This window comes from Rhamphochromis longiceps, linkage group LG3 (genome assembly GCF_057381845.1).
Source record: "Rhamphochromis longiceps isolate RC_006_pf linkage group LG3, R_longiceps_female_GT1.1, whole genome shotgun sequence".
NCBI lineage: Eukaryota > Metazoa > Chordata > Actinopteri > Cichliformes > Cichlidae > Rhamphochromis > Rhamphochromis longiceps.
In genome coordinates, this window is record NC_140559.1 from 29,012,336 (window position 1) to 29,038,617 (window position 26,282).

The 26,282-nt window shown below is 39.5% G+C and overlaps 1 protein-coding gene across 2 annotated transcripts; it reads right to left on the reverse strand.

Annotated features, from left to right (window-relative positions):
- Positions 1–8,770: 8,770 nt before the first annotated feature.
- ppm1ka (protein phosphatase, Mg2+/Mn2+ dependent 1Ka) lies at positions 8,771–22,382 on the reverse strand. Of its 2 annotated transcripts, none has more exons than XM_085392341.1 (9): positions 22,246–22,382; positions 20,616–20,793; positions 19,970–20,146; positions 19,312–19,484; positions 19,084–19,184; positions 14,954–15,119; positions 13,861–14,005; positions 9,642–9,776; positions 8,771–9,497 (listed from the first exon to the last, which is right to left on the reverse strand). In XM_085392341.1, exons 2-9 carry the CDS (start codon positions 20,724–20,726, stop codon positions 9,366–9,368), a joined length of 1,140 nt encoding a protein of 379 aa, XP_085248467.1. In that variant the 5' UTR covers positions 20,727–20,793; positions 22,246–22,382; the 3' UTR covers positions 8,771–9,365. The 2 variants fall into 2 exon arrangements, with proteins under 2 accessions (XP_085248467.1, XP_085248476.1); XM_085392350.1 differs by having other exon boundaries at positions 22,205–22,318.
- Between the last annotated feature and the right edge of the window lie 3,900 nt (positions 22,383–26,282).

The window sequence follows — 26,282 nt, forward strand, 5'->3', positions numbered from 1 at the left end:
GGGTGAAAATTATATAAAGTAAAGAAATAAAAAATACACCTTAAAAAGCAGCAAACCAAGCAAAATTCCAAATGCCATGCTATGTAAAAATATATATATATACATAGAAATAAATAAAATGCCTATTGAATGTCTATTGCTGAGTCACTTTAATGTCATTTAAAGTGATTCAGCATCGACGAGTTTAGAATTTGGAAATCACCGTTATGTCACCACAGCTGTAAGCACTTTAGGGTGACAGAAAAAACAGGAAGCGGGAGAAAACCTACCAAAACCTCAGGGGGAATAAGATGTACAGGGTGGGCCATTTATATGGATACACCGTAATAACATAACAAAGAATAAAGTTACGTTGAAACCAAGCACACCATTGTTTTTCTTGTGACGTTACCAATAAGTTTGATGTGTCACATGGCCCTCTTCCTATTGAAAAAACAAAAGTTGTATCCAAGATGGCCGACTTCTAAATGGCCACCATGGTCACCACCCATCTTGGGGAGTTTGCCCCCTCACATATACTAATGTGCCACAAACAGGACTTTAATATCACCAACCATTCCCATGTTATTACGGTGTATCCATATAAATGGCCCTCCATTTATGAAAGATAAGTTTCACCCTTTTCAGAAATGTTAATTTAAAAAAAAAGACAGTTGGAGAATACCACAAACATAAGCCACTTTCCATTCCGGTACTTTCTTTTAGTACCTGGTAAAACTGTCAGGGATCATGCCGACTCTATACAAGTAGATGAAAGTTAAATTATACAGGCTTCCATATTTTGCTTGACATAGTAGACAAAGTCTACTATCTGTAATCTGTTGGGGATTACACATTTTTCCCTCATGACCGATGTTCACCAAATGGCTGATTGTCATGGACTGGTCTCTGGGTCTGTGCAACTAAGGATTTTTTCACTTGATCCTGCACTTGTGCCATGATTGTCACGTGTCTGAAATGTCTGGCACGCGGCTAGTGATCACTTGTCCGCAAAACCTGTATAGAAGTCCAAAGGAAAACATCAATGTCTTGGTATCTAAACACTTTCCCAACAAGGATATAAACAGAAACCAGAATTTAATGCATTTATGATCCATTTGATCCCGGCCATTAAAACCACTGTGTGAGAGGTGAAGATCAAGAAATCGTTTATCATTAAACAAAGGTAAATGCTACACAGGTTAAATAAATGATCACATGTAAATCTTACGTTTTGCTGACTCGGACTTATACAACATAACATAAGAAAAGTTCCAGTAGTATTAGTTATATTTATGTGGTATGATGAAGTTGATTGCCTATTTTTCTGATGTCAGGTAAATCTTTCCTACATTTTAAATTACCCACCACTAACAGCTTGAGAGAAGCAGGGATTTGTTCGAGTTGGCATGTAAGGCAGGGTTGAGAAAGGTGTGCTAAAATACGCTGCCGTTCTGGCAGCCAGAAATGCACATGTCACAGTAGTGGGTCTGAAACACAGTGTTTTGTGTTTGTTGATTAATTTATATTCTTTTATTTAGTGTTATTCATGTTATAGTATTTGTATTTCTTGTTTCTTAGTTATTTTTTGTAGTTTCAAGGATTTAGGTTTTGTTTCTATGTCTCCCCGTATTTCACATCTCGGTCTCCCGGTCTCGTTGTGTGTGTGATTACTCCCAGATGTGAACACTCCCAGATGTGGGAGTAATCACAGCTGGGAGCCAGCTTTTAAGCCCTTCTTCTTCTTTCACCAGGTTTCACTCTGCGTTTAGGTTGTGTCAGTTTAGTCACCATCTTCCTGTGCTTTTGTTAGTGTTTGATATGCCTATAAATAAAAGGCACGTTTTTAGTTCAAGGTCACTCCCGGTGCTACCAAACATTGATTAAGCAGGGCTGTCGAACTCCAGGCCTCGAGGGCTGGTGTGCTGCAGGTTTTAGATCTCACCCTGGGTCAACACACCTGAATAAAATGACTGGTTCATTACCAGGCCTCTGGAGAACTTCAAGACATGTTGAGGAGGTAATTTGGCCATTTAAATCAGCCGTGTTGGATCAAGGACACATGTAAAACCTGCAGGACCACCGTCCCTCAAGGCCTAGAGTTGGACACCTGTGGATTAGTGTATCTGATAAAGCACAGTAGCTATCTGACATTTTGGCGACGTTACAATCCAAGATATTCAAAGGATGGGCAGAGGGCAAGGGAGAACATATAGTTTTGGCCTCCAGGTCGGTGTGTCCCAGCTCTGATGTTACTTGAAAACTACAGAAAAGCAAAAGCACAGATACTGAGTGAAAGACAGGACACAATAGCACAGGTGAATCAGGTGAATTCGACATTCAAGATTCAAGATTTTCATTTGCTATTTGCGCACAGGACCAACAGTCCATGCACACTGGAAGTCTTGTGCAGAGCTCTCTAGGTCAAGTCACACTTTTTACAAGATAAAGACAAAACAAATAAAAAAGTAAAATGGAAATAAAGTAAAGAATGGAGCAATCATAGTATTTATCCATCCAGCAGGGGGCGCTGGAGCCTATCCCAGCTGTGATAGGGCGAGAGGCGGGGTACACCCTGGACAGGTTGCCAGTCTGTTGCAGGGCTAACACACCGAGACAGACAACCATTCGTGCTCACATTCACTCCTGAATTCACACCTATGGGCAATTTAGATCAATCAATTAACCTATCCCCACCAACTGCATGTCATTGCACTGTGGGAGGAAGCCAGAGCACCCAGGGAGAACATACACACTCCACAGAGAAAGACCCCGACCTGATGGTGGAATTGAACTCTGGACGTGTTTGCTGTGAAGCAACAGTGCTAACTGCCGTGCTGCCCCAATCATAGTATTTACTATATATAAAAACACTGTACAGAGAGGGTTGTAATACACTTCCTAGTATTAAAGTAAGGTGAGGTAGTGCTGTTATTTAAAGTGTTCAGTGTTTTTTGTTTTGCCATCAGTCTGACAGTTGTAGGGAAGAAGCTGTTGAAAAACCTTGTTGTGTGTGTGATGATGCTGTCCGCTCTGGTGTGTCTCAGACTGTATGTACAGTTTTTGTGTCTGAGCAGAGAGTGAGCTGGATGGTGTGAGTCCCTAATAATTCTCTCTGCTCTTTTTGGGCAGCGTTGTGTGTACAAAAAGTCCATGGAAGGAAGTTTTGTTCCTGTGATCCTCTCTGCAGACTTTATGACTCTTTGCAGAGTTTTTCTCTCTGTCTGTGTGGTGTTCCCATATCAGATAGTGATGCCTGCAGTGAGGATGCTCTCTATCAATCCTATCAGGCCTGGGTGAGAGGGCAGTGGTTCATGCCGCCTTCTTGAGCAGCCGAATGATATAAAGCCTTTGCTGGGCTTTTTTCACTGTTGCTGTGGTGTTGAGAGTCCAGCTCAGGTGTGATTTAACCTGCAGTCCCAGGAATGTGTGCCTGTTGGCCCTCTCCACCTCTGTCACTTTGACGATGAGAGGCTGCAGGGAGAGGGGTTTCTTCCTGAAGTCCAGTATTAATTCCTTGGTTTTGTCTGTGTTGAGGATGAGGTCGTTTTCCTCACTATAGTCAAAGGAGCTTGCAAAGAAAAGCGTCTGGAACTTCAGGAACTGAAGAAGCTTCTCGGATGAGAGGTGAAACGTCTTCTAGCAACTTAAAGAAGTCCAGACGCTTTTCTTTGCAAGCTCCTTTGACTACAAAGACCTGGATGACTAAGAACCTTCACAGACATATTTTCCACACTATAGACAAGAACATTGTCTACTAGAGTCCTGTGAGAGGCAGCAGCCCTGTGGAGATCGAGTGCTGACGGTGAGCTCAGCAGACACACATCCTCCCATTCTCACCACCTGTGGTCTGTCTGTCAAAAAGTCCAGTATCCAGTTTCAAGTGGGAGTCAGGATGCTAAGGTCTGTCAGCTTCTCGATCAGCTTACCCGGGCGGATGGTGTTGAAAGCAGAGCTGTAGTCCAGGAAAAGCGTCCTGACATATGTTCTGCTGCTTTCCTGGTGTTGCAGAGTGTGGTGCAGGGCTATTGCTGTTGCATCATCCACTGATCGATTGGGACGGTATGCAAACTGGAGGGGGTTTGTGGTGTCCAGGACCATGTGATTGATGTGTGTGAAAACCATTTTTTCTGGACACTTCATAGCGACTGGTTTCAGTGCCACTGGTCTGAAGTCATTCAGGGCAGAGGTGTCCGGTCTTTTAGGAACTGGTATAATAGGAGTGTAGTAAGATCCAGGTGAAACCAATAAGGATAATTACAGAGCAGAAGTGAGATTGGATGAAAGACACCTACAATTAAACAGAAAGTTACTGACAAATAGAGCTTAGGTGTACATATGCCCACACAGCAACATTACATGGAGGGAGAAAAGGCGAAAACTCTGAAGCTTTTTTTTTTTTAACATCAAAGTTGCTGTAAAACAACACTGTTTTACAGCAACTTTTAAATTCTTACTTATTTTACTGTTGAGTGGTACTATGGCTATTACTAAATAGAGATGGACCGATCCGATATTACGTATCGGTATCGGTCCGATACTGACCTAAATTACTGAATCGGATATCGGAGAAAAATAAAAAAATGTAATTACTTTCTACACCAGGATCTTTTTCTACGTAGCTGACGCTGGTAACTGTGCAGGGGCGGATCTAGCAAAGTTTAGCCAGGGGGGCCGATAGGGCATTAACAGGGAAAAGGGGGCACAAAGACATACTTTTCTTTCTTATTCTCATTTAAAATGTCTAGCTTTTAATAAATAATTATCTGACACCCAAAGTTTTAATTTGATGTAAAATGAATAGAAGTCAATTACTGTATATAGTAACTATTAAGTCTAATATACCCTTGTAAGCTATAGTACTTTTTCCTTTGGGAAGGTACCATCTGTGCAGTCTGCAATTCTGTTGAAGAAAGATGTTGAATCTATTTAATATTTCTTGAAAAATAATTGATTTCTGTGCATTTTTTTCCCACACTGCATCAAATTAAGGTTGATTACGTCGATTAAGCATCATGAGGTGGAGCGTGAGGGGTGGTTCCCTATTTTTTATTTATTTATTTTTGTTGTTGCTGGGAGTTGGAACCCTATTAGTTAGGTTGCTTAATATTTATGCTAAGTACTCTTTAAAATACCAGAATAGGGAGGATGGTGTAGGTTTAAGTTTATTAGATTGATCAGTATTGCTGAACTATGAAATATTTTTTTTTGCATACAGGTATAACAGAATAGCTTTAGTGTAGTTGTTGTTTTAAACTTGAGTATGAACTTATACAAAATGCAGCAAGATATTTAAAAAACAGTTTTGTTGATTAAAAAACACTATATCGGATTCATATTGGTATCGGCAGATATCCAAATTTACGATATCGGTATCGGTATCGGACATAAAAAAGTGGTATCGTGCCATCTCTATTACTAAACAAACTAGTTGCAACATTAATGTATACATGAATACGTGTATTATGATAATGGATAGAATTTGACTCTAAATAGTCTAAAAAGTACAGAGACTTGTTTTACCTGTTTTACCTAAATAATCATTACAGCATCTGTATAAGAGAGCAGGGCTGCACTTGAGCCTAATACTGATACCCAGTGTTTTCCACACTGGACTTATTTCTGATCACATATTCTGATTTCCTGTGACACTAATAGTAACAACTGCATTATGTTGGAGTAAATTCTCTTTAAAAGTCTAACTTTTAAAGGAAATTTGAACTCTTGTGTGCCTGTCTGTGTAGGTTCTCAGTCACCTAGGTCATGGTAATCCAAGGAGCTTGGAAAGAAAACTGAGTGGACTTCTCAGTTTCTTGAAGACCAGTTGGTCTTAGAGCTGAAGAAGCTTCTCAGATGAGAGGTGAAACATCTTCAAGAAACTTAAAGTCCAGACACTTTTCTTTCTAAGCTGCTTAGTTCTTCTGTGTGTGTTTTTCCTCTGAGTTGCACTACAGCAGCTTCCCCTACTGGACGCAACACGTTACTACACACCTCAATTTTAACATTGTAGGGGAAGTAACAGGGTGGAGGGTTAGGTGAGCTTTAGGATTGAGAGTCCCACAAATTGTAAATAATATGTAGTAGAGACCACCAAGATGAAATACCCAAAATAAATCAATAAGTAATATTTATTTATTTCATAAATCACGTAAAATTCCCCATTAATTCCCAGACAGCTTCAGTCATAAAATCTACAAATATCTAAGCTGTAACTTGCAACCTATCAAACCAAAAAGTGAAAACAAATGTTACTGCATTGCAAATTGCCACAGCCTATTTTAGAAACACTGCAATCAATTCACCTGTTAACCCCATGTTTGCCTACTGGTGGTGGTCAGAGGGCCCGGTGGCGCCAGTGTCCGGCAGTCTCGCCTCTGTCAGTGCGCCCCAGGGCAGCTGTGGCTACAATGTAGCCTGCTATCGCCAGTGTGTGAATGTGTGTGTGAATGACTGAATGTAGTGTAAAGCGCTTTGGGGTCCTTAGGGACTAGAAAAGCGCTATACAAATGCAGGCCATTTGCAGGCCATTTACCAAGTGCTGCAAACAAGTCGGGTCTCAGCACTGTTTAGAATTAGTGCTGTGTCACACTGGTTTACAGAGTACATCTAGGTCTTGATGGACTTGACCATAAAAACTTGTGGCCACAGCAAAAAAAAAAAAATCCAAAACACACACTAATAATGACCACCTACAATGCTAAAAACCAAACAAATGTCTTACCCCAAATCATACCCACTCAGACCAGAGTGTGCTAATGGTCTCCAGAATTTCCCACAAAGGAAACATGCACCTACTTCCTTTTCAGTCGTCCTTTTCCAATCACATGACAGAAGACAGCAAAGTGCCAGGTGGCTCTTGTTGCGAATATATAGATATTTCCTGCCATAAATATACATAATTGTGCATTACAATTTGTTATCTGTTGGTTCTGAACTCCACATTTGTAAGTCTCTGATTCTAACACGAGTGTCAAATCAAAGTTCAAACCAACCTTTAAACTTTAAAGGTCTGCCAGGTTTCTAAATCTCTAACTGGCCCTCTCACATGAGTATAAACACACACATGCACTCCCTCACAGAGGTGCTAACATTACAACATTTTCTGAAGGTCAGCAAACACGCCGTCCATCACAAGGCTTTCTGGGTCAAGTTCTTGTGTGTGTGTGTGTCACTGTTTTTTGTGGGTATTTAGTGTCACTGACACACATTATACATTAAGATACTCTCTCTGTGTGTGAGTGTGCTGTTGCAATGTCAGTGTCAAGTTGAGGCCATGTGAAGAAATTTAAGGAATCTCAATGGCACCGGAACACCTCATTACCCACAAGGTGGCAGGAGATTCCTGCTGCTATTCTGAGAGGAAAATCCACCCCGGAGAAACTTTCCATGACAGCATTGTGTGTTGGGAAATCACAATGCTACATGAATATAGTCAGAAAGGCCAGCTGTGTGTATTCAGGCTTGTGTTAACAGAAACAAATGCAAACAAGATTAACCAGCACACCATCAGATCATATATGTCACTAACAGACCAAACCTTTGCCCTCTTAATTATTTAATTATTTTTAGCTACTATTTTCCTTATTTTTTAAAGTATTTCTTGTAAATCTCAATTACTTGTAAAGTAGAATTTAAAATCGCAGAATTGTTTACTTATACATATGTAGTTATAGATTATGTTTGCTTGAGAAAATAAAATATGTGCAGAATCAGGAAAGTTGTAAAAATGTTTTGGAAAAAAAACTATCCTAAAAAACTGTGGCAAGAGAGCAGCTAAGTTTCAGTTATTAGCTGCACTGATCCTACATGCATTTGTGTCATCGCGTTTAGATTATTGTAATTCCCTGTTTACCAGCTTGGATAAATCATCTCTTTCTCGCCTCCAAGCTATAAAAAACGCAGCAGCCAGACTAATAACTCGCTCTAGCAAGCGAGCTCACATCACTCCTATTTTATGTTCTTTACATTGGCTCCCAATAGATTTTAGATTTAGAGAATGCTCGCCGTCTCCGCTCACAGACTCAGAGTTTGTTAGTTGCTCCCAGAGCACGTCTGAAGACGAAAGGGGACAGAGCCTTTCAGTCTGTGGCACCAAGGCTGTGGAACAGTCTGCCTCTACAACTACTTTGGTTGACTCTGTGGAATCCTTTAAAAAACAGTTAAAAACGTTACTGTTTAAACAAGCTTTCTGTTGACCAATGCTTTTTACATTTTATATTTTTAATTTACATTTGAACTCTATATTGTGTATACTGTGCATTTTGCTATTTATTGTACTGTTTATTTTAATCTCTGTGTGCAGCGCTTTGTGACTACCTGTCTATGGTAGCGCTTAACAAATAAACTTTACTTACTTACTTACATGACACTGAAAACAAAATGTACAACAAAAAAAAGCATTTCAATTCATTGTGTATATTATGGTTTCTGTTTGTTTGCATGCATTCAGTTGAATTTGGAATTTTTCTTCCGTTGTTTTTTGTAATAATATACATACAACAGCAGGCAACCATGAAATATGACATTTGACAGTTTTTTTGTGAAGTCCAGCTGTGTGGAAGGCAAAGCAGGACCCATAGACCAAGGAGATTTACTGCTTTAGCTTGTAAACTCAACCCCCCCGAGTCAGACCTCAGTCATTAATAGATGCCCTCATAACACACTTTGAATAACCCCCATTTTCATAATAAAACAAAAATGTATTTAAAAAGGAAAGAAAATGCAAATAAAAATTCAGGGGGGAAAGTATAAAAACAACAAAGTAAAATAAATACAAAACATGAAGTTGTTTTCAAATATCTTTATTTTCCAATTCATTGTAATAAACAATTTAGCCAACAGTCAAATTCAATTATGAGCACTAACCTGTGAACGAAACTGACACAAGTCTGTGTAAGAAAGTGACACTGATAATAAAACAGAAACAAAATGATGTTTCAGTTTAAAATATCAAACTTTCTTCTTCCCTGTGTCAGTGGGTCAAAGGTCAGAGGTGAGAATGTGGAGCTGGGTGAGGATTTGTCTCATCAACACTGAAGTGAGATATGTGACCCAGCTAGAGATATTTTGTATTGGATTTCTCACTTATATTTTAAAACGTCTTTTCCAAACACAAATCAAACTTTTTACAAACATGATGTACATACAAACACTACAGCAAATCTCTGTATGTACAAGATATATATATATCTATCATTATACACTGTATAAATACGGACTTTCTTTTGTTAGCGCTAACAAAGGAAAGTTGATGCTAACATAATGTTTTCAAATAAATTTGATAGGGGTTATGGATCATTTTTAGTATAAAAAAAGATTTTTGTATCCTTAAAGTCATCTTCAACTTAATTCCAGAGCTTTGTGAAGTTATTGTGTCTTTGTGCCGTCTATGCCCATCTCCCACTTGAAATGAAGTTCCTGCTCATGCTGTACACTGTGGTGGAGCTCTGATGTCTCCCCCAGGCTCCGAATGGGATGATGATGATTGTAGCATTGTCCTCTGAGCCGTACTGCAACGCCTAGAAAAATATGAATCACATTATTTATGTCGGCAGACTTGGTGACTATTTGAATCTGAAAAGCCATATCAGTTCAATGAAACACATTTTTACTCATTTTCTTTGTCTAATTTATAAAAAGTGGATGAAATAATAATGAAAAACCTGCTGAGCGATGACATCAGCAGCCTCAGTGGGGTCTTGGCATTGGTTGATGCTGTCACAGATCTCCTGATCACTAAGGAGGAAGTTGATACCGTCTGTGGTCAAAGCCAGGAACGAGTCGTTGGCATGTTGGACCTGCAGGAAAAGACAGGTGAGCTTTCTGACATTTCAGCCGTAGAAAGTACCGTTACACTTGTGTATAAACCATGTGAAATACCGTGTAAAATATGGATGTGACATCACCAGTCCCGTTATGAAGTGTAAACTTGACATGGACATGGCTGTGACTCTAAAGCCAAGGTCACCATAGACTCAGGGCTGTTTTCCCACAGACTTTATGACCTGAAGTTGTGTAGCCATTGGTAGGGCAGGGCAATATGGCCAACAATATTTATCATGATATATTATTGAAAATTTGGGATAGCGCTATAACTGACGATATGGTTGACGCGAGACAAAATACTTTACAACTCCACAACTATATTAGTGCAAAAAAAAAAAAAAACCCCATCAATGTATTTTCACTTAAACAAGCAGCTGTTTTTTTTATGTGCATTAAAGTTATATAAAAATTTAACAGTGCAAATGCAAATTCCTTGCTGACAGGTTAACCAAAAGGCATTTTGGGCTGACATATCCTCAATATAACCACAAAACTTAACTAGAAAGTGCATTTTCTGAAGAAACTGCAGTGTGAATGCTTGAATCTGAATGTATGCACTGAAATGAATTAATTGCTGAATTTAAGTTAAAAATGTTGAACGAGATGAAAAATACAGAAATTTTCACCTGAAAACAAAGTGCTGAAGTGCTAAAAGCTGACATTCACAGAGAGGAAGTTTGAAAATAGCTGAAAATGTTTTAAATGTAAATTAGAAAAACCTAAGAAATGAGCAAATAAAATTTAGTAAGAAAACATCTGAAAAAATATTAAAAGTTAATATTCTTTGAATCACTGAATGACTAAAATGTGATCCCTCCGCTTGGATCCACACAGTTTAAAAAATTTAAAAGTCTGAGCTTTGAAAGACACGGTGTTGGAAAGAGAACAACGATGGCGACGTTTTGAGGGTAAAATGATGGCTTTAACACTGTGGTCACAGCAGCAGTTGAAAGAGAAGTGTTTAAGATGAATCTTGGCAGAGAGAGAGAGAGAGCTCGTTAAGCAGGCAGGTGTGAGCCTGGTTGCTATAGTGACTGCACCCAGTGGCTCCATACACACGACACAGACATGCACCTCACTTTTGCTCCTTAAAATGAACAGAAAAGTCAGGCCGAAACAAATCGTTCCCAAATGAAAAGTAAAAGTCGTATTGACAAAATTCTTTCACCGTGAGCGACAGCAGCTTCTAGTCTACTGAATTCTCAGTTTTCATGCCTGTGGAGTTTATTATATGGACGTGGTGACAGTGGAAAGACACCATGCTCTTCTGATTTTCAAACCAACCTTCTGAGCGATTTTAACATTAGAGTCTATGGAAGAGTTGGAGGGAGGAGGCTGTGCATTGGTGACATTTATGAAAGAACCATAACACCTAGTACAATAGTAAACACATTGGATGAAAGAGGACAGCGATGGCTACGTTTTGAGGGTAAAATCATACCTGTAGAGCAAACGCTGCGGACACAGCAGCAGTTTTAAAAAAGATTTTAAGATTAATTTTTTTGCTCCTCTCACTCTAGCAGTTGAGCTGTCTCACTCTAGCCCCAACATTCCGTCCCATACACACCCATTATAAACTCTGAAACGGGTGAAAAAACATCATGAAACTTAAACTGGAACTGAAGAAAAAGTATAATAGATATTGAAAAGATAAATACAAGTTGAATAGTTGAATGTCTTGTCTTCGTTTTAAAGTTTGAATGGTGGCTCTATGACAATGTATGTGGAAGTAGATACAGTTTAAAGAGGAGGAAGTTGAATGAGAATTTGAAGGGTCTCCCCATTGAAATACATGGGAAATTTTTGTTGAAAAAAGTTGAATAATTTTAAAAATATAAATGTTAAAAATGAGAAAAGTAGAAGCAGTCATGTCCAAAAGAAGAGGAATCTAACGGTGTTTGAATGGTTTTTCTAAGTTGAACGGTTTTGAAGGAGTTAGATGCCAAAAAACGTACGGAATATATAACTAGAAAGTGCATTTTCTGAAGAAACTGCAGTGTGAATGCTTGAATCTGAATGTATGCACTGAAATGAATTAATTGCTGAATTTTGAGTTAAAAATATTGAATGAGATAAAAAAAACAAAACAAAAAAACAAAACGAATTTAACCTGAAAACAAAGGTGCTGAACTGCTAAAAGCTGAACGTTACACAGAAGAAGAAGTTGGAAAAAAACTGAAAATGTTTTAATTGTAAATTAGAAAACCCTAAGAAATGAGAAAAGAACATTTAGAGTCAGAAAACATCTGAATGAATATTAAAAGGTCATATTCTTTGAATCACTGAATGACTAAAATGTGATCCCTCCACTTTGATCCACACAGTTTAAAAAGTTTAAATGCCTGAGCTTTGAAAGACACGGTGTTGGAAAGAGAACAATAATGGCGACAATTTGAGGGTAAAATGATGGCTGTAACACTGTGGACACAGCAGCAGTTGAAAGAGAAGTGCTTAAGATGAATCTTGGTACAGTGGCAGGCAGAGCTCGTTAAGCAGGCAGGTGTGAGCCTGGTTGCTATAGTGACTGCACCCAATGGCTCCATACACACGTACACAGACATGCGCCTCACTTTTGCTGCTTAAAATGAACAGAAAAGTCAGGCCGAAACAAATCGCTCCCAAATGAAAAGTATAGGTCGTATTGACGAAATTCTTTCACCGTGAGCGGCAGCAATGTCCAGTCTACCTAATTCTCAGTTTTCATGCCTGTGGAGTTTATTATATGGACGTGTTGACAGTGTAAAAACACCATGCTCTTCTGATTTTCAAACCAACCTTCTGAGCCGTTTTAACATTAGAGTCTATGGAAGAGTTGGAGGGAGGAGGCTGTGCATTGGTGACATTTACGAAAGAACCATAACACCTAGTACAATAGTAAACACATTGGATGAAAGAGGACAGCGATGGCTACGTTTTGAGGGTAAAATCATACCTGTAGAGCAAACGCTGCAGACACAGCAGCAGTTTTAAAAAAGATTTTAAGATAAATTTTTTTGCTCCTCTCACTCTAGCAGTTGAGCTGCCTCACTCTAGCCCCAACATTCCGTCCCATACACACCCATTATAAACTCTGAAACGGGTGAAAAAACATCATGAAACTTAAACTGGAACTGAAGAAAAAGTATAATAGATATTGAAAAGATAAATACAAGTTGAATAGTTGAATGTCTTGTCTTCGTTTTAAAGTTTGAATGGTGGCTCTATGTGAACGTATGTTGAAGTAGTAAGAGTTTAAAAATGAGTAAGTTGAATGAGAATTTGAAGGGTCTCCCCATTGAAATACATGGGAAATTTTTGTTGAAAAAAGTTAAATAAAATTAAAAATATAAATGTTAAAAATGAGAAAAATAGAAGCACACCATTCCAAAAGAAGAGGAATCTAATGGTGTTTGAATGGTTTTTCTAAGTTGAACGGTTTTGAAGGAGATAGTCGGCGAAAAACGTACGGAATAGGAAAAAATAATAATAAAGATTACAACAACAATACTGTGAATGCTTTTCAAGCATTCACACTAATAATAAAGATTAGAAGAACAATACTGTGAATGCTTTTCAAGCATTCACACTAATAATATCCACAAACTTAAAAGGAGGTTATATTTGGTGTGTATCTGATGGACGAAAGCCAAACCAGTTCCACACCACTGAAGCTGCAGCAATTCTGGTTCGTCCGTTTCATTCAACAATCCGCTTTCGCCCTTCTCATTCTCCGTTGCCGCCATGCTTTTCCGTCATGTGCATATGAAAATGAAGGCACTGCGCATGCATGTTTTACCTATATTTTATCGCGATATTTTATTTTCTTATCATTGGCTAACATTATACCGATATTACCGTGAACTATACGATGTGGCCCAGCCATAGTCATTGGGAAGGATTTGGGTAAAAAGACACTTCCGTGTTAACCTCACTTTTTAGACCTTGAAGCCACATCCATGTTTTTCTTTTTTAATTGTGTGGTATAACTCCTCCAGTGCAAGTAAAAGTATATAATTTTAAATAAATATTAAACTCACTTGAAAGTCAGAGGACTGAGGAAACAGTAGGAAAACTTACGGTGTGTCGTTGGGTATCTGGCTCTGCGATGACACCGCTAGCTTTCAGGTGGAAGTCTCCAATGCTTCGTGTCATGGCCAGCCTCCCGTTAACATTAGCCTGACCCACGCTGTTCCATGTCACGTAACCTCCAAACCTCTGGATCCTGAACAAAAATGCACACCCAGGATTACCGTCTCTATTCTGAAAGTCTGGGCGCTCAAAGACCAGGATCAGCTGTGTGCAACTTTGTAAGGCTGTTGCTCTTTCCTACGTTTTTAGTAATTACTAGTTTCACAGTTAGTTAAACACTGAGTTGCACAAGATTTTTATTTTTACATATTATTTACAGCTACTAGCCACAAGGTGTATAGTAAACATTTACAGTGATAGCTATTTTTGTGGTTCAGCCTGCTTTATTTAAGTTATATGTCAATTGGGAACCATGAAGAACTGACCCAAGTGGCTCCAAAGTAGTAACAGTTGGAACAATTAAGGTCTTTAATAAGTTTATGTTTTTGCATTCTGCAGAATGAGAAACCAGACACCAAAGCGTTAACTAGCTTTGGATTAAGTTCAAGTGAAACAAGACTTGGTCTGCTGTTACATAATTCTAGCAGCTTATAGCTAAAGGTAAATCCAAACGTCCGTCCCTGCACATCTCATTTCGAGTACTGGATGAACCAGATCTAATTTCTGCAGGGATGTCCTGGAGCCCCAACTCTGTGCCAGCTGTAGGCTCTCCAACATGCTGCAGGGTGTATTTATACACAATGATTTGACCAGCTGCTTTTGGGAAACCTGAACCCTTCTGAACTCTTTTATCTGTACAAATCTCTTTGGACTATAAGTGGTTTTGACTGAATCCCCTTCAAATATTCCTGCATCTTATTAAAATCTAATTATAATATTCAACAGGTCAATATTACTTTAATTATTAATTTCTTTTTTGTGTTGATTCATACTATAATTTTAAGGTAGCAAGAACACAGTCATTTGATTGCCGCTAATAGTGCCCATAGTAATTGTAATAGCAGTACTGTACTGGTGGATGTAGAGAAAGTTTCATTAACCAGAGGGGCTAACATTTATTGTGGTAGTGGGGACCATGTACCGGTGTCTCTCGTCCTCGCAGTCAGGTGTGTGGTCTGTGGTGAGCTTGTTGGCTTTTCCATTCCTGCACAACATTGCCCGACTGTCACCAACACTACCGACCACCAGCTCTACGCCGTCACGTAGTAAAGCAACCGTTGCAGTGGTGCCAGCTGTCAGGAAAGAGGCTGGAGAGGACGAGATGCAGAAATTTTTGATTGTTATATTATAAAGTCCAAAATGCTTTACAGAAAGTTCTAAGCTTGAGTTTTTCTTTAAGCACTTTTTGTATTGGTTATTTAGACATATATAGACATTACAATAGCCCTTCAATAACTCCAAACTTTATTCCCTGTACAGTGGGGCAAAAAAGTATTTAGTCAGCCACCGATTGTGCAAGTTCCCCCACCTAAAATGATGACAGAGGTCAGTAATTTGCACCAGAGGTACACTTCAACTGTGAGAGACAGAAAGTGAAAAAAAAAAAATCCATGAATTCACATGGTAGGATTTGTAAAGAATTTATTCGTAAATCATGGTGGAAAATAATTATTTGGTCAATAACAAAAATACAACTCAATACTTTGTAACATAACCTTTGTTGGCAATAACAGAGGTCAAACGTTTACTATAGGTCTTTACCAGGTTTGCACACACAGTAGCTGGTATTGGGGCTGTCGCCGAGCAACACGGACTTTCAACTCCCGCCACAGATTTTCTATGGGGTTGAGGTCTGGAGACTGGCTAGGCCACTCCAGGACTTTCAAATGCTTCTTACGGAGCCACTCCTGTGTTGCCCGGGCGGTGTGTTTTGGATCATTGTCATGTTGGAAGACCCAGCCTCGTTTCATCTTCAAAGTTCTCACTGATGGAAGGAGGTTTTGGCTCAAAATCTCACGATACATGGCCCCATTCATTCTGTCCTTAACACGGATCAGTCGTCCTGCCCCCTTGGCAGAAAAACAGCCCCATAGCATGATGTTTCCACCCCCATGCTTCACAGTAGGTATGGTGTTCTTGGGATGCAACTCAGTATTCTTCGTCCTCCAAACACGACGAGTTGAGTTTATACCAAAAAGTTCTACTTTGGTTTCATCTGACCACATGACATTCTCCCAATCCTCTGCTGTATCATCCATGTGCTCTCTGGCAAACTTCAGACGGGCCTGGACATGCACTGGCTTCAGCAGCGGAACACGTCTGGCACTGCAGGATTTGATTCCCTGCTGTTGTAGTGTGTTACTGATGGTGACCTTTGTTACTTTGGTCCCAGCTCTCTGCAGGCAGTGTTGGGAAGGTTACTTTTAAAATGTATTCCATTACAGAATACAGAATACATGCCCCAAAATGTATTCTGTAACCTATTCCGTTATGTTACTCAATGACAGTAACGTATTCTGAATACTTTGGATTACTTAATATATTGTGGCGAGTTCAGACAAGGAGGAGACGGAGGTATCGTTTGGTCTTGCTTCCCGTGAGCTAGCCAGGGAGCACAGCCGTTTATTACATTTGCAGAAGAACACACTGCCACTAGCTAACTGCTCAGCGCGGCAACCACAACACACATAGGGCGCCCTCTGGCCCCGGAAGGACACACCGTCGCAGCGAGAGGGCGTCACCCGTCACCATGGCAACATACACAAAACATAACTGTACAAGCAGAACCCCGAACAGCCCTGACCCGCTACAATATTATCATGCTTTTTACAACAACGTGAATGTACTATTGCTGTGTGATTTATTACTATTACTGAAGGTCCGCGACTCCGAACTGTAGTAAAGGGACCTCTGACTAATGCTGGGCTCACACTGTGCGATTTTTGGCCCATTTTGAGCCGATTTTTGAGTCGTGCGATCGTTTTGGCGATCGGCCCGATTTTGGCCTTCATCGTGCGTCGTGCATCGTGTAGTATACGTGGGGTAACGAGAAGCGATTGACACCTCACGACCAGCTCCCGATCATCAATCGCTTGGTCGTGAGGGTGTCACCGCAGTTTGCCACACTGCGCACGCGCAAACACAAATGTCAGCGAAAAAGACGGCGTAGCACGGCAGTGCAGCGTGTGATCTGGACACAAGCGATGGAGGCACAACCTGTAGAACCATCCGAGCCCTTTCGATGTGGCCTCACAAAATTATCACGACCACAACAACCGTGAAAATAGTTGGATCGACACTGCTGCTCAATCACAGCTGCCTGACCAATGTTTTTCATTAGCAATTTAGCAAAGTTGATGGTGGTGGTGTGTCTGTGTGAGTGAAAGACGGAGAGGGAGAGCGAGCAACAGAATTTCTGTTATAACCTTCATTTTTATGGACGCACAGTGTGAGCACTCAGGTCGCATCAGAGCATCAGCAGTATAGTGTGAGACCCTGCATCGTGACCTATGAACTTCTAACCCCTGCGAGTCAATCGTACAGTTTGAGCAGGAGCTGAATCGCGCGACTGAAAAAAATCGCACAGTGTAAGCCCAGCATAATACAGACAGTGTTGGGGAGTAACGGAATACATGTACCGCCGTTACGTATTTAAAATACAAAATATGAGTAACTGTATTCCGTTACAGTTACCGTTTAAAAAGGTGGTATTCAGAATACAGTTACTTTGTTGAAATAAATGGATTACACTGCGGTACTTTCCTGTTTCATATTGTCGCGGGTCAGGACTGTTTGGGTTTTGTTTGACAGCTACGTTCTGTTGTTCCAGGCGGCAGCGTTACGGTTGCCATGGTTACAGGGCGACGCTCTCTCTCTCTCTCTCTGCGACTGTGTGTTTCCTGGGTGAGAGAGTGCCTTTTCGTTATTGTTGTTGTTGTGCTAAGCTAACAGGCAGAATGCTACAAGCATAGCTCTAAAGAATGTAGCATCATGGGCAGTGTAGTCCGTGTTGCAGGGAGAATGGACTGCCATACACGTTATGTGTCTGTGAGCAAGAGGAGGGAGAAAAAGGGGAGTGGAAAGGTACGAGTTGTCATCGAGCAAAAACGGGAGCTGGAAGCATGTAAATATAATAACCACTTCAGCCAAGAAGAGTGCCTGACGAGCCCAGTTGTAAGTAAGCTATTAAGACTCGACTGTACACCGTGTTCGTGTTTTCCTCCGAAACAATAAGTTCCGTTGGAGCAGTCTTTCAACGCCTCTCTCTGTCTCTCGCAAGAAAAGTTGACCCACACAACAAAGTAAAGCTATTTTTCGGCTACGAGCCGACAGGGACCCCGCCGTATTAGTCAGAGGTCCCTTTACTACAGTTCGGAGTCGCGGACCTTCAGTAATAGTAATAAATCACACAGCAACAGTACATTCACGTTGTTGTAAAAAGCATGATAATATATTAAGTAATCCAAAGTATTCAGAATACGTTACTGTCATTGAGTAACGTAACGGAATACGTTACAGAATACATTTTGGGGCATGTATTCTGTAATCTGTAATGGAATACATTTTAAAAGTAACCTTCCCAACACTGCATATGAGAAGATGGCAAAGATATGGTTACCTATGCAACTGGAGCCTGGAAAGTCCACTAGTGACCAACCATCAGTCGCTAAATCTGTTTATATGTGGTTTGGGCTTCACCCTTGGAGGTGCACAAGTTCACAGTACAGAAGCCAGGAAATATAAAAATGAGGGACATGTTCCTGGTCAGAGAAGAAGATGACCTTGAAGGTGGGATCCAAATTTAAACCAGTTATGGGTTTAGGTTTATTTGTTGGCTAAGTCACTTTACAGCTGCACCATGTCACCTCCAGATTTATCCACTATGCTAACTTCAACTTTTCATTGAAAAGTCCATTACTCTCACTGAATAACCATAATGAACTCTTTATTACTATTTACTTTCAGAGCATCACAATTAAAATTCAGTTGTCCAATACTAACCCTTTTTTAAATCACTTTGATTCACTCTTTATCAGCAAAGTCACAGTTCTCTATTTAGTTTTTTGTTTTATGTCTTAGAAACTACAAGACATAGTTGGTGTTAACATATTGTGTAACTTCCTTTAGGTATCTTAAAGATTTCACAAATACAACAAGTCACATTGTGCCTGCTGATAAGACCTGACAAACTCGAAACGTGAATCACTTTTTACCATGTTGGCTTCCAGCACTTTAATCTTTACGGCTTCAGAGAAATGACTTGTGTCTCACCATTGTTGAAGTAGCTGAGATGTGTGTGTAGAGCCTTGTCAGCATCTAAAAAGGCTTTCTTTAAAACTTTCTCCAGATCATCATCCTGTTCCAAAGCATCTCTGCACCAAAAAAATGAGTTTAGGTTTTTTGTTTGTCTGTTTTTGTGAAGTGCAGTCATTAATGACTACACAGCTTGTCCAGTAGTCAGTTGTTTATGTTCTCATATTTAAAGGCAGTATGCTCAACCTGATAAATTTCTCCATGAAGGTGTAGCAGTAGTCTGCAGCATGCGGGCCACCATGGCCGTCGAACACAGCGAAGTACAGTAGGTTGTCATGAATACGGCCGATGCGGAGACGGTCCTCGTTCTGATTCCTAAGACCGAGAACAGACGTACTGCCGACCCGAGACAGACTGACCTGAGAGGTGGAGGAAGACAACCTTTGGTTGATAAACTGAACTGACTGATTAGCCATTTCATTCATGTGTCCCAACCATGGGGGGATATGTAACATGTTAGGTTAAAATCTTTTTGAACCTGTGACCATGCCCTTAAAATAGCCACTGAAAACAGTCATTGTATACTTCAATACTTAACTATTTGTGCATTTCTGAATATATCTATACTTTACTTTAATAGGTACACGGTGCCAGTACCCAACTAAACTCAAGTTCGCCTGCAGAAGTACTTCAGGTCTTCATGGCTTAGATTAAACAAGGTGCTGGAAATATTTCTCAGAGATTTTGGTTCATACTGACATGTTAGCATCAGTTTGAACTTTAGCCTAAAGCCTTTAGCCTGCCATGTGACTGACTGATAGATACTTGCATTTGCAGCTGTACCTGATAAAGTGGCAGGTGAGTGTATTTATTATTCTTTTATCCATCCACTGCTCTTTCCTACCTGTGGGATGGGTCTTCCATATCTGATACTGGAGGGCAGTAGTATTGGTTCTTCTATCCTGTTGTCCCAAATACCAAATGAGTCCCAGGTCACTGGACGGACGCTGATGTCACCGTCCAATCCGACTGATCCACTTCCCTGCCGCACGCCCACCATCCCAAACAATGCCCCGCCCACCTACAGGACGATCATCCAGGACAAGGTTAGACTACTGTTGTAGCTTGTTTGTGTAAAATCTGATCAGGGATTTATTTTTCTTATCATAAGATCGTGAGAATTGTGTTGTTTCAAAGAAGACGTTACATGGTTACTTTACTCACCAGCAACTAATCCATTTTCCAAAATAGTCATAAAATTTATGTCTAATGACAAAAAAATGATCTTTTTGTTAACACTATTGACAAAATATTTAAGCAATCTGTCTTTTCACGTCACACTATGTCTAAAATAAATAAATCACATTCCTGGTGCTTCAAATGAGATTGAAGTGTTAATAGTAAATAGAAAACTCTGGATTTGTAATCATGCAAAAAACAAACAAACCCAATCTGAACAAATAATTAAATTCTGTTCCAATTTTCTGAAAGTAGGATTACATGATTTTATAATTTTGAAACAGAACATCACATGTAAGTCTCAGATTCACCTGTCCAGAGGCCGTGGAGGTTTCTGGTGAGGATCGTATGGAGAGGAAGGTTTGTCTGGAGATTGTGGAGCGACCACAACGCAGCATATTGAACAGCACTGCAGATGACATGACTGATTGCCTTTAACAGCTGTGGAGATTTTACAAAGGAGGAACGACCTCGCCAGGTGATGGACTTCTAAAAAGAAAGAAGAAAAATCATGTTAACAAGGCTGAGACTTGGTGCAGTAAATAAATTCACATTCTTCCATCCTCATGTTTCTAAGTGAACAGTATATGCACAATTTTCTTTCTTAGAAACTTGTGGAATTGTTAATGTTAACCTTCAAACCCAGTGTTACGATCATGCTTGTGGTTTTGTTGAGTTACGATTTGGATTCTTGTAATTTTTTTTTTTGTGATTTGATTTCTTAATTTTTCTTATGGTAACAACTTTTTGTAATTAGAAAAGTTGTGCAGAAAAAAGTATAGCATACTTTTTAAAAATATATATATAACATTACTGGTTTTTCCATCCAGTTGTCCAGATGTTAATAAAACCTATATTCCTATAAGTTTGCAGGATGTGATTCACAACAATGTGACAAGAAGAACATAAATCAGGTATAATCATATCAGATAAATGCACATTATACTTTCTGAGAATCAGTTTTGAGTTTGTTGGGGTAGTTTCTAGGATGAGACCTTATTAGACTGAGAAGTGGTCAGATGTTGGCTCCAGTTGGAGTTTAATCTTTCAATTGTACGTAAATGACATTAACAAGGATTATGTTTCTCATTCTCTCTCTCTACTTTTCCATCCCTCATCATCTCTCTATATATGAGTATGTCCACAAATAGCCTCACGCCTCCTGCTGTGTTTTCTTAGCACATGATCCCCTATCTATTACAAGTATGGCATGGGCATGAGCTCTGAAAGTACAGAGTGTTACTTCTTTGGAAAGGAGTTTCCTTCCAAAGAGACACTTTTTTAAAGATAAGTAGCCTATATTAGCTATAATTTAAATAATCGGAGAGACAGGTAGACTACTGAAGTTGCAACCTTTCCCCTATTTACCTTTGACATAATTTACATCTTGCCAGTAGTCAGTATGAACCTGTCAATATCTTTGGATTAAATTTCACTCTGCAGCTCTGGGGCGTGCTTAAGTAAAGCTGCCTTAACTCTGCACTTCAAAACAGTGTGGGCACAAATAAACACATATTGTTGACAAAACACGGCGATGCCTGCTTCACAGATGAGTAAATTCAGAGGTCACATGCACTGACACACATAAAAGTAACAGTTGTAGGTCAGTTATTAGAATTTCGACCTGAATTTATTCAAAACCTAGCATTTTATTTATGAGATGAAAAAATAGCATATAAAAAAATTTAATGAGGAAAATTTAATAGACAAAAATTACAGAAATATAATTTTAAGTTATTCTATATGCTAAAAATATTTTTGCAAATACATCACACGTCTTGACATATCACAGAACATAACCTAAAAGAGTATAGCATGTTTAAATGAATATGACATAACTATGCAGGACTAGCAACTTTAAAAGTAAAGCAAAAACTGAACTGCAGCTGCACAAAACCACCTTCTTCCTGTTTCTTGTACTTCTGTTATTGATCTTCCCACCTTGTGCCGCCTCTGTAGCAGCAGGTGTCCAGAGTCCCAGCAGCTGCCTGGAGCCTTCAGCCGCTCTTGCGCTGTTGCTGTCAAAGCTCAGGGGCTCGGCTGGAGGGTATTTAAACTGAGCCGCACCCATCCAATGAAAACGTGAGATGTCCTGACGTCACAGTTGAATCACATGTGGAGGTTGTGACTATTTTGGGCGCCAAGCCAGTTGAAACACTGTGTGTTAGGCAGGTCTTTGTATGCTTGTTTTTACAAATAGTTAAAAAACAACAACAACAACAACAACAACTACAGCTCCAGTCCTAAAAGTTAGAGCAATTCAAAATGATTTAGAGAACACAAAAAATAAAGCAGGTGTAAAATTAATAACACTAACAACAACAACAACAATATGAGTAACAAGAAGAAGAAGAACCAAACTCTGCAGATGTGTACATGATGGGTTGCTATGAAGGTTCTCATCTATATTAGATATTGTGACATCATCATGTTGCCTAGCATCTATCAATTAACAGCTTAAAATGGTGCATTTGTAACTTTTTTGCATTTACAGTATATGCTGTTGTAATTTGTTGCTAAATAAAGACATTTTTTGGATGGATGTAAGAAATAATATAATAAAACTACAAACACAATCACTTGGAGCCACACATACGTCAGCTTTTCCTCCTTTATTTCCTCTTTTGCTCTGCCTTTTATCCTACTCTGGTGTGAATGTGGCAGATTGTCACCAACTGTGGGACGTCCTCCAGAGGGTTAAGCTCCTGCTGGCTCCTTACTCACACACCTGCTTCTCATTCACTTGTCATTCATCTATGATAAGAAGACAGTCTGTTCACCCAATTGACATTTCATTTTCCTAGTGATAAAGCATGTAAGTGCTACTTTAGCACTGTAGTACTTTGTCTTACTACTTACCCTAATATCTTTTTTTTTTCCCTCCTGCTTCAGCTTACCTGTTGGTGTGTCAGTCAGGCCTGTTAATGGGTTTTCGCTGATGTGGCTGTTCTCCCTGGGTTCATGCTTACCTCCTGCAAACCTGCTCACCAACAGAACTTTTAAAGACTTCTCTTTTTGTTGCACAGTTGCAAACCAGGTGAGTAATGGGTTTGACTGGGTTGTGAGTGTGGGTCAAGAAGGGTTTTCTTGTTGCCCTGAAACTGATGCTCTCATTTGTCTTGGACCATTCTGACCTTTTGCACTTTGCGTCAGTAGGAACTCTTGATAGCATTTTGTGGCTTTAAAGGAGAAATAGTGAAAAATTAATATCGCCAACTGCATTAGGAAACAACCAAAAAGCTGAACTTTGCCATTTCAACGATATATTTATTGTTATATGCTTTTTGCTTTATCAGTTTTTAAAGTGCCCACATGGGATGGCTTTCATGGCCCTATATGGCCTTTTTGTGGGAAAGACCACTGCAAGTTTCCCACAAAAGCCCATACAGGGCCCCAGAGAGCAAAATGACAACTCCAGCTGCTGTTTGGTAATCAACATCTTAAAGACAGTTGAAGAGGGTATGGTGAAATTGACTAGATATGGTAATGTACATTGATCAGGCATAATGCTATGGCAGGTGAACTGAATAATACTGATCTGGGAACACCTGGCACCAGGATGCACTTTGGTCTGCAAATCCTTGAGGCCTACCATCCATGTATGCCTGCAAAATAAGCATTGTTGCAGACCATGTACATCCCTTAATGGAAATGGTATTCCCTGATGGCTCTCATACAGCAGGATAATGCACTCTGCCACATAACGGAAATGGCTCAGGTTAGAGCACAACAAGAAGTTTGAGGTTTTGACTAGGTTTCCAAATTCCCCAGATCTGAATCTATCTGTAGGATGTACTAGACAAGTGAGTCTGATCCATGGAGGCTCCAATTCGCAACTTGCAGGATCAGTTGCTACCACCTTGATACCAGATGCCACAGCACACCTTCAGGGGTCTAGTGGAGTAGGTGAATTGACAGGTGAGGGCGGTTCTGGCAGCAAGGGGATCAACATAATATTTGACAAGTGGTCATGTTTTGTGGCAGTTGTTTCTGGACTCTATTTGTTTAACTGTTAGTATGCAATTTTAACCCTAAAGCTTGAACTCAACCAGTTTCAACTAGCCAGCCAGTCGGGAGTCTCCAGTGCTACTGAGCTCTTGACTGTTTTTGTTTTGTTTTGTTTTGGGGGGTCCCTTGGAAATAAAGCTGGTGGAGATGAGCTTAAATTTACACCTCAGGATGACAACATGAGGCACATCATCTGTGTGTTGCTCTGCAAGTTGCGTTTTTCTGCTTCTTTCAAAAGAGTTCGGATGACTGTGGAAACTTAAATGTCTCTTTTAGACTCTATTTTATATAGTGCTGTCTGTCCACTTTTACCCTGGAAACGCAGTAAGCATCGATGGATCACAATCACATAGTGATCCATCAAAATTGGTTTTACAGTTTCAACTATAAAAACCTGAGATGTTAAATCTTAGTCTCTCTGAGGCTATAGTAGTAGAGTTGTTTTTTGTTTTTAATCTTTTTCTATTTCAGTATGACACAATAGTTGTAATTCTTTGCCATGAATGTATTTTGAATAGAAAAGTCTGCATAATTTATGTCATTTGCTCTTCACATTACAGAAACAAAGATTCTCTATGGAACTTGACTGTATGCTGAAGTGGCAGCCCTCAAGGACTGGAGTTTGAGACCCCAGGCACAGTTTGTCCCTTTTTAATACATAATTTATTATAAATAATTATAAAGAAGGAATCTTATAATCATTTTTAAACTGCAACACTCAAATCTATTATCTAAAACTAATATATTAAGTTATTTTATGTTTGCATGTCCACTGTTTGGTACACTTGTTTCTTACTCAAGCAGATGTTGGGGCCAGTGAGGGAAGGAAGAGACAAAGATAAAGTTAAAGTATGCTTCAGCATGACTAAAGGCTAAATGGCTCTATCTAGTGCGGAAAAGAAGCTAGTGTCAAGAGTTTGTTGGCATTAATCTAAATAAAATCCATCTCATCAATTAGACAAATTTTCTTCAGGACACACAGTTCTCATGCCTTTCCTCTTAGAGGTCCTGGCATTTCATATGTACTGGGTCCCATTACTCATGAGTACATGGCAGTATAGCTGTATGGAAGGTGGCAGCGTGCCTAATGCTGATGTTGCAGCTGTGAACCATTTCATCTGGGTTACTGGTTAGCAATGATTTTATTTACTATTGTAGCCCTTCGTAATAAAGCTTGTGATTTATTTGACAACATTCACAAAGTAATTCATAACTTAAAACGGCAGTTCATAATAATACTCAATTTATTTGCAATCCACAGCTTTAAAAATTATGTAGTATGTGAAATGTAATGATTACCTTAAGGATATTTGTCATTAAAGAACAATGAACAATCAAATGGGCTACAATTCATTATGAAACAAATATTTGCTTCCCTTGCAGTTAATGTGAAAGACATGACATGCTGAGGCTCCACTTTCACCTGCAAGCATAATAATCACTTAACCATATGAGCCTACAAAATAATATGCCGTTACAATGTAACAGTGCACCTCTGCAGTGTAATTACAATATAAGAAATGGGGATGGTGTCATTTCATTTTTGAACGTTGTTCAGTGGAAAAACTGTCAGCTTTACTTTAACTCTGTTCTCTTCACACAGACAGACCAGTACAGCATACTTGTCACTAGAGATGCTGCAGTAATCGGACTCATGCTCCACTCGTGAACCCTAACCTCTGGAAACATTCAAATTCCAGCTAATTCACTTTAAATTTTTAAACTTTGGCCTGAACAAGATGCAGTCTTAACATATTTCATCACTGAATGAGACCTGATTAAATAAAATGACCAAATGTTGATGCTAAATGTGATTTCAGACTGCCTTGTCTTTCTCTAAAGCAACACCAATAGAAACCAAAAAGAGATACCTCCAACTTTGACACCAGCTTCTACAAGGGCTCTACAAAGCTATTTAATGTGCTGAGGTTTCTGCAAATTAACACCTTTTGTGTATCCCAGTGGAAGCT